This window comes from Ornithorhynchus anatinus, chromosome X3, assembly GCF_004115215.2.
Source record: "Ornithorhynchus anatinus isolate Pmale09 chromosome X3, mOrnAna1.pri.v4, whole genome shotgun sequence".
NCBI lineage: Eukaryota > Metazoa > Chordata > Mammalia > Monotremata > Ornithorhynchidae > Ornithorhynchus > Ornithorhynchus anatinus.
In genome coordinates this window covers 5,889,835-5,903,872 of record NC_041751.1, presented here as the reverse complement: position 1 = coordinate 5,903,872, position 14,038 = coordinate 5,889,835, and the positions used below count along the sequence as shown (strand labels likewise).

The following is a 14,038-nucleotide window of genomic DNA, read 5'->3' as shown; positions in this document are numbered from 1 at the left end:
CCTTCCCCTCCCTCCAATCCCGCTCCCACGCAGGTACACACTCTGGCGGGGACCCACAACCACACTCAAACACAAATACACACCCGCCCAGGCGGGAGCAGGCACCCTCTCTCTCTCTCCCCCCCCACACACAGACCCCTTCCAACAATACAAGTCGCTCCCAACAGGCCCGTACCAACGAATTCCCCTTTCTCCTCTCTCCCTCCCCCAGCCCTTTTTTCTCTGGAGCCAACTTGGCACTACCTTGTTTGCTTAGCCTTCACAGAGCAGCATTGTGTGCTTTTTAAATGTAATCTTTCCTTTTCAACCCAAGATGCCAGTTTATGAAAGCCATGTGGATAGCCGGAGAGGAGCGGGGAGGGGGGGGTGGGGAAAGTGGCTCAAGAAATCTGGAAGGACTGAAGTGGAGGATCTATTTCTGAAGGCTCTTAACCGCGACCGGGGATGCTATCTAGTCGGTCAGGTTGATCGTTTCAGTTGGTGCCGCCCCAGACTCGAGGAAACTTTAGGGATTTCTACGTGGAGCTGTCGAAGTTGTCGTTTTGGGGTTTAACTGCCTAGGTTTAAAAGAGAAATTCTAAGTGGTTTGGGATTAATCGAGCTGTATTGGGTTTGAAATCGGAAGGGTTGGATATTCGAAGTGTAAATGTGCCGGAGCTACGTAAATCACCGTTTTTCATTCCACGAAACAGAATATGTCAGAAGGCTCCCCGCTTGAACCAACTGGCCTTCTTTCCCGAAAGCCCCCAGGATGCCCTTTCCACCAAAGCCGCTTGGATCTTGGCCTCGTTTTTCAAAGACGATTCTATAATAAATTGCAAATAAAAGTCAATCGTCTCCACTCGTTTGCAAACGAGAGTGGGTAATTTCCATAAAAACCGCCTTTGTACTCGATGGTATTGTAGAGCAATTCGGATCGATAGCTGGAACTCTGATGGAGGTTTTTATTAATATTTCATTTGGAACTCTCGCCCTGCTTCCGACAAGTGCCGGTTTGAGGTCGGTGCAGTTTGGATGGGCGTCCCCACATTATTTCTTAATGACTTTCCAGCTGCTTCTTTCCATTTTCCACCATCAACAACCATCTGGTATCTTATTAGCACCTCAATGCTCATTTAGTGTTCTCATTTGGGAGGGAGAAAGGAAACGTTCAAAATATTAGGAGTTTTAACGGATTGTCTTTGGAAGATTAATGCTTCTAGAAAGCATGGCCTTTATAGACTGGTGGCTTCTTTCCTGCCCTCTCTCTCTCTCTCTCAGACTCACCACTTCAGGAAACCCCACAGAGAAGCTCTCGACTTAGTCCAGTGCCCGAAGAAGCTCCCTGACCATTCGATTGTTTCTTGCCTGCTACGAAAGTTGAAAATAAGATCTTCCGGAGATACATTTCTCCGCAATTGGTTATCCCGCGTACTTTCGAAACGCACACTGGAGATACAGTTAGACACTCCGTTCTCTTCTCCCTCTCTTGCACACAACGGACCTGGGCCGCGCTAGACCGAGGAAACCACTCTCGTTATAAACTACGGTGGAAACCGAAGTTAAAGTTTGGAGCCGGCAAGATACTTTTCTCTTTTTCCTCCACTTGAGCGGGGGGGGGGGGGGGAAAAAAGTTGCATTTTATGGGTCGTTTAAAAAAGCAAGTCCGCTTTCACTTGGGAAAAAGATTAGTATCAGAGAGATTTCATCCGAAGTGAAAAGCGAATCTCCAAGTGACCCACAGGAGATTGTGCTTTGCCCAGTGGTGGTATAATTGTTGTTTTCATTTGGATGACTGTGTCTGTATTTCAAGCAGCGCAGGTGAGAAATCCCTCCCTGGTTTCTGCCTCCGTCATAAAAAAAAAAAAAATGATCAGTAAGCCAACGCCCCACTTTGGTAACTTTAAACTCCTCCTATCAACGCAAGAACTCCTTTCGGGCTAAGAGAAAAAGCTCGAAATCAAGGATTTCATTGAGAATTTTAAACTGCAGGCTCAGATTCTTTATCCATAAAATACATCAGGAGGACAGTTCATAATTTCATTTAGTTTATTAGACAAAAATATATGATTTAGACAAGTCTTGCTGACGCGCTATTTACAATCTGAAATCACTCTATATACAGAAAAAACACAAACACATGGGCGACATTTACCAAACAAATAATCCAAGGATGGTTAGAATAACACGATCTGAAATGGTACAGAGGAGTTCCAGGTACGGTATGGAAAATCGCGTTGATGTCTTTGCACCTTATTGCAAGAGGAGACCGATGGGAATAGTTTATATCGTTTCCGTATTTTGTCTTTAATACCAGTCTCTGAAATATTTTGTTTTTTTTTTATTCCGTTCCCTGTCCCGATCCACCCCTCCCACCCACCCCTCCGAAAAGAATCAAGCGGAAGGGAGAGCAGCTAAAATTCGCGGTGTTCCCTCTTGCTGAGCCAAAGAGCTGTAGGGGGAAAAAAAATAGACGTGACCATCTTTGTCAGTGAAGAGACTAAGTGAGGAGCATAGCTACGGTTCCCTTAGATGTTAACGGGCCCGGGGAGCCGGCGACTGCCTCGAACGAAAACGATCCGACATCAGCTAAATGCGGCAGGGGGGTTGAGCATTCCCGACTTTCCCGAAGTTACAAGTTCCCTAGGCCCCGTTCCTATCCATTCCGCCCCTATCTGGCCCGACTCTCCCTGCTATCGTCGGTAGGATTAGCCGGAGTTTATCATCATTATTTTATGATGATGATGATGATGATGATGATTTTACCGTTTCCCCAGCGTTCTGTTGTGCACCAGTAACATTCCTTTAGTAAAGTAAAGCAAAGACTCACTTGTCACGGACGGGCTGAAAAGGCGATTTGAGCTGCTGGGGAGGAGTGTCGGTCCTGGCTACGTTTTCTCTTTCTGAGAGAGGATGGAAAGAGGGCTATTTTAGCACACGAAGGGTATGGGCTGTTCTAGCCCCCGAAGGGATGGGTGGAGGGTAGGGGTGTGGGCCCTTTTTTTTAGGGGGTCCCATCTCCCCCAGCCGAGCTCCGAGAAAAGCCTGCTTTGCTTGGAAGCGGACGGCCCGGGCTACGTTTATTATTTCGGGACAGTAAGGATAATAATGCTGGCATTTGTTGAGCGCTCACTTTCATTCGTTCGATCGTATCTATTGAGCGCGCACTATGTGCCGGGCACTGTTCTAAACGTTGGGATGGTCAAGGGAGAGGGAGTCTCAGGGCAGGTGGCTCTGTGATTCCCCCCCTCCCGCAATTGGAGGCAGGGTGGTCCCCCAATCCCCCTCCCACCAACCTCAGGGCCTGGGAACTGGGCTGGAGGGGGGTGGTCCCCAGGTCCCCGCGCGGGGGGGGGGGGGGAGGGATCGGAGGGCTGGTGGTTTTTACCTGTGTGTTTGGGGCTGGTCCTCTCTGAGGGTCTGTCACCACCGAGCCCCCCCAGGGTGGGCGAGAGCACCGTGGGCTGCTGCTGCTGCTGCTGCTGCTGCTGCTGCTGCTGCGGGTGCAGGTGGTGGTTGGGATGGCCGGGGTGATGCTGGTGGTGGTGATGGTGATTTACTCCCAGAAAGGACCTGACGTTCAACAGGGAACTCTGGGCCAGGAAAAGCCCCGTTGTCCAGTTGTGAAACTTGCCGATCTGGCAGGTGTAGAGTCCGTGGCTGGGCAGGAAGCGGGTGCTGCAGCTGGGAGGGCGAGTGGCCCACCTGGCCGGGGGCGGCGGCGGCAGCAGCAGGAGGAGGAGGAGGCGGAGGAGGAGGAGGAGGCGACGACTTGAGGATGCCGTCCGGGCTGGTGGCCGTCTCGGCCAGGGACCAGATCTTGGGCTTGCCGTGGGGAGCCCCCTGCAAGCCCCCCTGGGCCCCGGGGCTGAGGATGCGGGTGCTGCCGCCGTCCAGGGCGAGGGGCTCCTTGGGCTTCAGGCCCTCCGGCCCGGCCGCCAGCCCCTGGTCCGGCCCGGGGCTCTGCTCCTGGCTGGGCCTCAGGGGCTCGGCCTTGTCCTCCTCCTCCTCGTTGCTCTGCTCGCCGTCGTTCTCGTCGATCTTGTCGATGTCTATGCTCTCCAGGTCGATCTCCTCGTCGTCCTCGGCCTTCTCGGGGTCCCCTTCGTTGTCGCTGCCGAAGAGGTGGCCGTCCTCCTGGTCCTTGCTCCTGGCGCCCCAGGTCACCTTGTTCTCCTTCTTCAGGCGGCGCCGGGCGTTGGCGAACCAGGTGGACACCTGGGTGAGGGTCATCTTGGTGATGATGGCCAGCATGATCTTCTCGCCCTTGGTGGGGTAGGGGTTCTTGCGATGCTCGTTCAGCCAGGCCTTCAGGGTGCTGGTGCTCTCCCGGGTGGCGTTCTTGGGCCGGCCCGGGTCTCCGTACTGGAACTGGCCGTAGGGGTAATAGCCGGGGGCGGTGTGGGCGGCGAAAGTCGCCGGATGGACCCCGGGGTTGTCCTTTAGTTCATACTGGGACCCCTGGGCGGGTGGGGTGGGGAAGGGGGGCGACAGAGACAGACAGACACAGAGACGGTGAATTCGGACGCCTACAGTCTGGCTGGGGGCCGGGGGGCGGCGGGTGAGGGGAGGAAGATCTGCAGAGCGGGTGACCTTAACCACCGGGGGGCCTGGGCCCCTCAAGGGTCGCCTCTCCTCCCACCCTCCCACAAACCCTCCGGCGAGAGGGGAATTCAGCCCTTCGATCCCCCCTACCCAACTCCTGCTGCCCCTCTCCCCCTCCTCCTCCTTCCCCTCCTCCTCCTCTCCACCTTTCCCCGGCAGGAACCCTAGGCCCGTCGCAGGTTTTTGGCTCTTTGCAAAAAGCACAGCGCTTCGACGAATTACCTCCACCGTGCCCTCTTTTCCTCCTCCCCCGCCCCTTCCAGGGCCCCCCTTCAGGTCCAAGTGACAGCCTTACCCACGCACCCAGAAACTGCTTAAAACACGCCTCCTGCTGATTTTCCACCCTCGTGAACGGCTCCCCCCCCCCCCCATCCCCAACTACCCTCTAACCCCCTCCCTGCGATGAAGATCAGAGGACAGAGAAACAACCCCCACCGAAATTCAGATTTTTCTCTCTCGCCAGAAGGAGACCTTCGAACTGCGCGACTAAAAAATTCCCTCGTCCACCACCCCAGATTCCGGGTTACCACCGTCTTCCGAAAAGGGGGGGAGACTCAGAAGCGAGCCCCCATTTTTCAGAGGCTCGAAATCCATGTCTTAACTAAAGTGAAAGCGCCCCCATTTAACCCAAAATTCACCCCAATCGAACCGTTCATAGATATTTCAATGAAGCTAGAGTTGACAGGCAGTTTGGAATTCGAATGCCTCTCCAACCACTTCAAATGCTGGCAACGTAGGGTTTTCTTCCTTTTTTCCCCTCCCTTGGCCAAACCCCGAACGAAACCGTAAAATATTAACTTCTTAGAAGGAGTTAACAGCTTTCGGAAAATAAACTGGCTCACTCATCCTACAGAATCTACGCATTCGGTTACTTATCTCTTAGTTTTGCTTTTGATCTGGGTGGAAGAAACACAAACTGCAAGCGTTTAGAGGCGGTGATCTTATTTGCAATCAATATTCTTTTTATCATCAGTAGTAAAACACAGCAAGTCAAATTATCCCATCAGGTGTTTTGGTAAATAACATTTTATCTTTCTAACAACCTCATTAGGCCTCATTATTACCGCAAATTGTCCAGGCGTACGCGCGCAACTTTACCCCTTGACTTCCAAATACGCAGTAAGCATAGCAATTCGGGATATGGGAAATACTTTCCAAGAACCGCAACACGCACACACTCATGCACACTTATACAGACACATTTACATTTCGCTACGACTGGACTCACTGAGAGCTGGATTATCACATTTTACCCCGTTGTACTTTTTTTTTTTTTCTTTTTGGGTTGTTGGCCGGATTGGGGATAACAAAATTGGACTATTTTTCACCCCCGAGGCATCCCCCAATGGTATTCGCCTACGTTAGGATTTCCCTTAAAAGAATAATCCATGAATGCCCGGTAGGTACTTCTGAAAAAATTAAAAATAAAAACAGCTGTGTGGGCCAACGCGAAGCGTGAACTTTGACAGAGTTGCAAATGAGAGAATGTGTTTTGCTTTTTAATATATAGGGAAAGGTTTAACTACAAGTCGCCCAGAGGGGCATGCCAAGGCCTCATTTTATTTTTCTTTTAATATGTTACCGTACGGACTTTCTGCACTTTCTTATCCTCTTGTTTGGATTATTGTTGTTGCTGAAACGGAATTTCTGTCTCATCCCTGCTGGGAATTCTCACGAAGGGGCCACTTATAAATCTCTCATCGCTTCTGGGGCAACTTTACTGCATTAACAAAATGCAGATAAAAAAAAAAGCCCAAAGAAATAAATCTGAAACCCAGTTTGGGTTCCTCGAGAAGAAGTGGTCTTGTCCCCAGAGGAGCCCCTTTCCGATGTTATCACTCGATAATATAATAGTTTGGAAAAAAGAAAAACGAACCAAACCTACCCTTCAAATCAGATGACTGGCTCTTCCCTATGCACACTTGATACTTATTCACTTTTTACATTTTAGGGGAGGGGGGCAGGGAGTAGTTTTGAAGGTGTTTGGAAATAAGGCTAAATCCACGATCTTGGAGAAATTCTGATTTAGTGTCCTCTTCCTCCTCGTTCCCTTATTCCCCACAGAGGGGGAAAACCCATAGGTTAGACAGACAGCTCGGCCTGTTATTGAAGCCGGGGATTAAAGTTGCTACGCTCTCCTCTTCTCTCTCACCCCCGACCCTATAGACGCACTTTTCCCCAAGAAGAAAAAATAATCATTAAAAAAAGAAAAATCTGAGGAGCATCACGCGTGATTTTAGAATCAGCGACACTCTCCTTCGCCGTTTAGTTCTGAAAATACCATCCGAGCGGGGCTTCCTTGTGGCTCCAGTGAAAACTTTGGCAGTTTTCGGACAGTCGAGAGGAGACCAAGTTCAAGCGGCCGCGCAGGCCTTTGCAATTCCACGGTTGAAAACAGGGGGGAAAAAAAGAAAGAAATTCCCAAGTTGGTAAAAAAAAAAAAATGTCAGGTCCAGTGCCCTCGGACGCTCTCCGGGAGGGAAGAGCTCCGAAATCGAGAAACTCAGTTCTGGGAAAGGTGGGGTGACAAAAAAAAAAAAAATCAAATCAAATCACCAAAGAAAGTGAAAAAACAGGCTTTTCGACAGCAACAATAAGGAGGGAGGAGAAAGGGGAAGAGTTTGTAAACAGCACGGCGAGTTGCTAGGGAAATACCGGCCGGGCAGGAGGAAGCAAAGGAGATTTTGGGGGGGGGGGGCCGGGACTAGACGCCCCCGTTGACCGTAGTAGCCCTTCCTCCGACCCCCTCCCCATTATCCAGGGCCTAGCGTCTCCGCTTGGGAGAGGGGTGGTGTCCCTGCCTGGATTCCCAGCCAAATTCCCTGGCAAGGGCGCACACACTCACACTCACACTCGCCGCCCCCCCTCCTTCGGACCCCTTTCCTTCCTCTCCCTCCTTCCTGGGGGCACCTAGAGGGGTGGGATGGGGGGACGGAGGACCCCTTTCCTTCCTCTCCCTCCTGGAGCTGTGGGGGGGGAGGGAAGGGACTCCCCCAAATTGGCGAAGGGGACCCCCAAAGAGGCTCTCCCCCCTTTAGACGGTGAGCCGGTCCTGGGGCGGGGATGGTCACCATCTGCGTCCGGACCGTACCTTCCAAGCGCTCAGCCCAGTGCTCTGCACACGGTAAGGGCCCCAGAAAGGCGATGGAAGGAAGGAGAAGCCGAGGGTCACTCACCATCTGGGAGAAGAGGCCGAGGTCCGCGGTGTAGGGCAGGAAGGCGCTGTAGTTGGGCGCGCTGTAGGGGGTGGCGTACATGCCCAGGACGGAGGCCACGGCGGGCGAGCCGCTGGCCAGCTCGGTAGCCCCGGGGCGACCCGAGGAGGAGGCGGCGGCCGCGGCGGCGGCGGCGGCGGCGGCGGCGGCCAAGACCCCCGGTCGCTCGCCCCCGTAGACCGCCGGGCTAGCGCTCAGATACTGCGGGTAGCCCAGCTGGGGGAAGGACATCTCCGAAGCGCAAACGCCGCCGAAGAGGAGGAGGAGGAGGAGGAGGAGGAGGAGGCACAAGTATAAAAAGGAGGGAGGGGGGAAGGGAGGAGAAAGAGGGGGGGAGGGGGGAGAGGAAAAAAAGGGGGAGGGGGGAGGGCAGAGGAAACTTGCCAAGAACGGGGGAAGAGACGGAGCAAAGAAAGAAGGAGGAAAAAAAAAAAACCCGAAAAAATGTATTTTGGTTTTTTAAACAGAAGTCAGCCGGGGCGAGAGATTTTTTTCTTTCTCTCTCTCTCTCTTTTCCCTTCTGATTTCTTTCAGTCAAAAGGTCTGGGTGGCGATCTATAGGTGGAGGAGGAGTGGATGGATTCAATGGGGTGTCTTTCCTCAAATCTCGGCTCTTCTGTGCTCCTAAATCCCTTAGATGTGATCTGATCAACAATTGAGCTCCAACTGATGTGTCTGCCCTTAGGTCCTAGGCTGATCTTTCAGATACAATTTGAAGTTGATGCTTTGATTGGCATCCGCCGGAGCCCCTGGCCCCGCCCCCGGGGCCTCCTCCGTCTCCCCTCTCTTTCCCTCTCCCTCCCTCTCTTCCCTCTCCCTCTTTCTCTCCCCTCTCCTCTCTCCTTCCTCTCTTCTCCTCTCTCTTTCTCCCTCTCCCCTCACTCTCTCCCCCCATTCCTTTTCTCCCTCTTTCTTTCCCCCTTTCCCTTCCCTCCTCCCACTCCCTTCTTCACTCCCCCCAGTGAAACACGTGGTGTGTAGCACTGTTTGGGCTACTTTCCATGGTGTGTGTGTGTGTGTGTGTGTAATGTTTAGCAATGGGATCCTTTCAGAAAGCCCCCATTGCTGTATGACAACCTGTCTACACGATTTTACAGCTGTCCAACATTGGGGTTTTGCTGTTTCGCAGCCTTAGTGTGTCCCCTTTTAACAAAAACAACTGTGCTGCTGGGTTGTGTTTTTTTTTTTTCCACCTTTAACATCGAGTCCCCCTTGTCGTCGCCGTCTCGGGAACATAATGAGAGTGGCCGTGGGAGGGAAAGGGGGACTCTGCGACCAGGCGACTAGTAAAAACTTGTCACCAAAAAAAAAAAAGAAAAGAAAAGAAAAAGAGAAAGAGGCAAAACCCTTTCTGTGAGTCTTTGTAGAAATCTCTAGTATACGTAGACGGCGATCTCGACTTCATCATGCCAATATATTGATATCCCCCTCCCAATCCGCGGGTGGAATCGACAGGATTTCAATAACACCCGGCGCGTTAGTAAGAGATAATCGGGCCCTTGGCCACGGCTGATCCCTAATTCTGGAGCGGGACAACGGGATGGGAACGGGAGGTAGAATTCCGGCTCTGTTTGCGGTCTTTTCAGTTTGGCAAAACTTGGGAGGGTTATTTAGTGCTTCCCGTCCATGAGGAATTCAAACCGAAATAAGTAGCCTGATAATTTACCCCCCATTCCCTCCGCCCAGCCCTTTTCCCAACCAACCCCCACCCCGAAAACAATCTCTCTGGGTTTCAAGTGGGTTAGAAAACACCGTCTCCAGCAGGAGATAAGGCACCGTCCTAGTTTCTGGAGGTAGAGTTCCGGCCTCTTAGGAAAACCGGTGAGCGCTGGGTTTTCAATCGCCCGTTATGTAGTCAGGATTTTAAAAGTTAACTTGTGTGCTCCACCGAGTTTGGGGATTTCCAGAGCAAGGGTCCCTCTTGGGTCAAGGAAGCTCCTCGAAATAACTTTCTTTTTCGTCGTCTCTCTCCTACATTGCCTGCTTTCTCTGACCTTTCTGCATCCTATTCTGCTTCTCCGTCTTCCTTCCTTGTCTGTCTTTCCTTTTTACTCTTATCTATCCTTACCTTTTTCTACATTTTCTTTTTTTAACCACTCTTTCTCCTCCCCCCCTCCCTTTTTATTCCCCTCTCCCCTTCTTGGCCCTACACCTTCCCTAACCGCTTTCCTCTTAGCCTCCCTCTTCTTCTTTCCCCTCTCTCGTCGTTCCCCGTTTCTTTTTCAATCTTCTCGGGCAGATCGGCAACCTCTAGTTCCCTTACGTCTTGCCAGCTGCTAAATCTTGGCTCCTGGATGGAGGAATCGGAGCGCAATTCTTTTCCCTGCAGCTTTTAGTCGAACTCCTCTCTCTCCCTCTCTCTCTCTCTCTCTCTGTCTCCCCTCCCCTCCCATTTATATTTATTGATTTGTTCTCCCTCCTTTACCCCTGAACCTTTCGCGTCTCGATTCTCCTGGAAAGGACTAAACTAAACTATAAGCAGAAATCCTTAAGGCCGGGCAGGTCCGATGGGGGTGTGGACAGGGTCGGAAGAGAAGGGAAAAGTGTATGGAGGAAGGTGTCCGAAGACTAATGGCCGTAACCTTTCCCTCCCTTTACCTTGCTCCCCCTTTCTCGTCCTAGAGTTTCTCTTTCAGAAAGTTTAAGCCGCGATAGCTCGCGATTGTAACTAGTTCAGTTAAACATTCTCTGGGCCCGTGTGGAGGGTGAATATGTGTGTTTGTGTGTATGTGTGTTTGGGGAGAGGTTACTTTATAGGCTTAGAAGGATGTTGAAATCCCAGGCCTCTCACCTGAGCTTCTCGGTCCAACCTCATAATTAAGCTTTCCTCCATAACGGGGCTGGGGTCGAGGTGGGAGAAGGGGGGACCGATAGAAAGGAGCCCCCAGCAGAGCTGTCCCTCCAAACCTTCCTATTCCTCCCCCAGGGAAGTGCCCCTTTCGAAACCAGTCAAGCGGGGCTGCGTCCTGGAGTTTCAACGCTTTTACCATCTCGATTCCTTTTGCTTTGAAGTTCGAAGTTCCAGGACGGGGCCCGGGAGTCCCGTTTCTTCCCCACCTAGGCCGAGATCAGAGGTGTTTCCGAGCCCCGACAGCCCACACCTCGGTGGTTCCAGGATTAATAATTAAGGCGCACCCGCTTTCCCCTCTCTCGCTGGAGGACATACACGGATCCACCGCCTATAATTAGCAAGAATAACGCTCATAATAATAATTACTAATTACCAGTAGGATAATCAGGCTTTAATTTCTCTGATCTGAGTGGTGTCTTCTTCCTGCTCCTGCATATGTTTGTTGTTGGGTGTTTTTTTTTCCCCCTCTCTCTTCCCGGCTCTCCCTCCCTCCTGAAGCCGGTTCAACAGGGATCGCAGGCGGGGAGCCATCCTTCCTACCATCCTAAGAGGCAGCCCCCCAGGAATCCCCCCCTCCCCATTCCCTCTCCTCCACCTCATCCCCTCCCCAAGCCCGAGGAGATCTCGGGAACCAGCGAGGCGAGGGTCTGCAGGGAAAGCCTCCCTCAAGCATCCCACCCCAAGGAAACGGGTCACTGGAAGGGTTGGAAGCGACCCCAGCCCCCTGAGCTGGAAGAAAATGGTTTGGAGCGTCCCTCGGGGGAGGGGAAAGGGAAGAGTCCTCAGTTTAAAGTTTAGGAACCGGGAGGTCTCTTCTCTGCACATCGCAGCTTCACCCCAACCTGTGCATTCATCAGCTGAGAAAATAGCGTCCTTCCTAAGAAACCCCCTCCCGGGCTCATCTTCCCTAGAAGAGCGTTTCAACGGGAGGTGATGAGCGATCAGGTCGCGTCGATAGCTCTCTCTCCTCGTCCCCATGGTGAATCTTATCGGGGACCGATAATGGGCGGAACGATGCTTATGAACTTAATCGAAACAACAACAGGGACACCAACTGCGTCTGGGAGTGTGGGGGGGGGGGGAGGGGAGGGGCAAGAGAGGGATGAGGAGAGAGAGAGAAAGAGAAGGAGAGAAAGAGAGTGAGGGAAGGAGAAAGAAAAAGAGATAGAGAGAAAGAAATAGAGAGAAGGAGAGAGATGGAGAAAGAGAGAGAGGGAAGGAGAGAAAGAAAGAAAAAGAGATAGAGAGAGAAAGAGAGAGAGAGATAAAGAGAGAGAGAAAAAGAGAGAGAGAGAGAGAAAGAGAGGGAAGGAGAGATAGAGAGAGAAAAAGAGAGAGAGAGAGAGAAAGAGAGGGTAACGATAAACGCCCAAAAGACTCCAAACTTGTCTCGCAGCCCGTCCCGAACGCCTGTAAATTATTGACAGTTTTGGTCTCCTTGCGAAATAGCCAGGACACGTGAAATTGGCTGCTCCTTTCTGGCTGCCAATGAAGACAGCCCCGGTTAGGCAGGCAACCTTTCCGAAATCCCTTTTGATCTTTCCGCCCCTTCTCCAGGAAACTTGGAAATCAGTTTGAAGATCCGGAGGATCCCCTGCCTCCCCTCCTCCCACATCCCCTCTCTCCCTCCTATTCACACACACACACACACACAACACAACCCACCCCTAAAGGCAGAAGTTGAATCAGAGGCAAAAGTGAACAGGGAAGGAGAGGAAGAGGGAGAGAGCGTTCAACACTTAACCGGAATGGAGAGAGAGAGAGAGAAAGAGCTTCTTTGCTCATTGAGCTGAGAAAAAAATGTCCCCCACACTGAAGGCGGCTGGTGCTACTCACGTCTCCCTTGTTAGACTGCAATGGTAAGAGGGATGAATTACTCAGATGCTTTAAATGCACTGTGGGGAGGGCGGTCTGCCCCTCCTTCAGCTTTTTAAAGAAATCGAAATCAAACAATTAGGACCGTTCAAGGTTGGAATTGCTCCATCGCCCTCTAAACTTTCAACCAAGTCCTACTCTCCAGAGAGCCCAGTGACGATTCCTGGGTTAAACACATATTTTAGGGACAGGGACCGGTCCCCCTCTTATTCCGGGGAGAACGGGGATTCCAGCCGGGCCAGTGCCCTTTCCTGGGGGGAACTTGCCCCCCGCGAAAAAACAGAGAACGGGTTACAGCGGTTTGCTGTAATATGATTATACTTGGGGTAATTGTTGAAAATAAACTGTACACTCTTTCAAATAATTGACCTAAATGGTCACGCTTCTGGAATTGAGAGGTCAGTGAGCAGATAAACTTCAGTGTGTGTGTGTGTGTGTGTGTGGGGGGGGGGGGGGGGTTTTTTTGGGCTGGGCTACGATTCTCAACTGGGTGTGTGTGTTTTTTTCTTGGGGGTGGGGGGGCTACGACTCTCAACAACTTCAAGGAAAAAAAAAACCCCTTCTCAGCAGTTTGCATAAGATAGTGATCCATCCAGTTTCTCAAGCCCCCAAGGCAATGGATTTTCTTTTTTTTTCCCCTCCTTTTTATGATTATTAACAAATCAGTTTAGATAGGGGTCCGATAAGAAATGCAAATCCAGACATAGGGGTCGCTGCTTGGCCGAATTTTAACTAAAGGCTGCTTCGGCAGGAATTGGCTTAAAAGGGCCGTGCGAGGAGAGAAGAAGGGGGTAGGAGAAGCCTTAACAGTGGTGACTCTACTTACAAAAAAAAAAAAAAAAAATGAAGGCAGAGATTTTGATCTGCTCCAGATGTCCTAAGAGGGGAATCCTGCCGGGCTGGGAATCGGCACCAGGGTATCTGAGGTCCTCGGAGGCAAATCAGCCGAACACATCAGCGAGGAGGAGACTGGCAGTCGTGATAACCTGCTGGAAATGGGCAGAGCTGGAGATGGCAGTGATAAACCGCGGAAAAGATCTTCCAGTGGAGAGGACAGAGATGTTGAAAGAAGACACCTAACTAGGGGGAAGGCTGAGATGCTGAGCGGAGCACAATCGGAGAGCGGAGTTGACTTTGGGGGCTTCCGATTCGACTGTGGGACTTCTCCACGGATGCCCACATACGTTTAGGCCTGTGAAATTGGGATGTGCAAGCGTGCGTTTGGGGTGTGGGTGCGTGTGTGTGCGGGAAGGGAGGTGTGGGAAGAAGAGACGAAGTTCAATCAGTGCGCTTTTATTAGGTATTTTCAGACGCATTGATGATATTCACTTCCAATTGACATTTATTTTCCCCCCCCCAAAGCTGAGTGTTGGAGAGAGAGAACGTTATGTTATTATGGCTCTGATTATTGTTTTCTGATGGGTCCGAGTTTTGCCATGGGACGTGCGCGTATTTTTCTATTTGGTAAAGCTTTAAGCAGCCTTAATCCAAAACATTTTGCGAATCCATCAAG

The 14,038-nt window shown here is 51.4% G+C and overlaps 1 protein-coding gene across 1 annotated transcript; it reads right to left on the bottom strand.

The window, feature by feature from the left end:
* Positions 1-3,367: 3,367 nt before the first annotated feature.
* IRX1 (iroquois homeobox 1) lies at positions 3,368-8,051 on the bottom strand. Its single transcript, XM_029053606.1, is given in 4 exon segments — positions 3,368-3,506; positions 3,509-3,651; positions 3,653-4,440; positions 7,761-8,051. Coding segments are annotated over 4 exon segments (1,305 nt in total). The 5' UTR covers positions 8,031-8,051; the 3' UTR covers positions 3,368-3,402.
* Between the last annotated feature and the right edge of the window lie 5,987 nt (positions 8,052-14,038).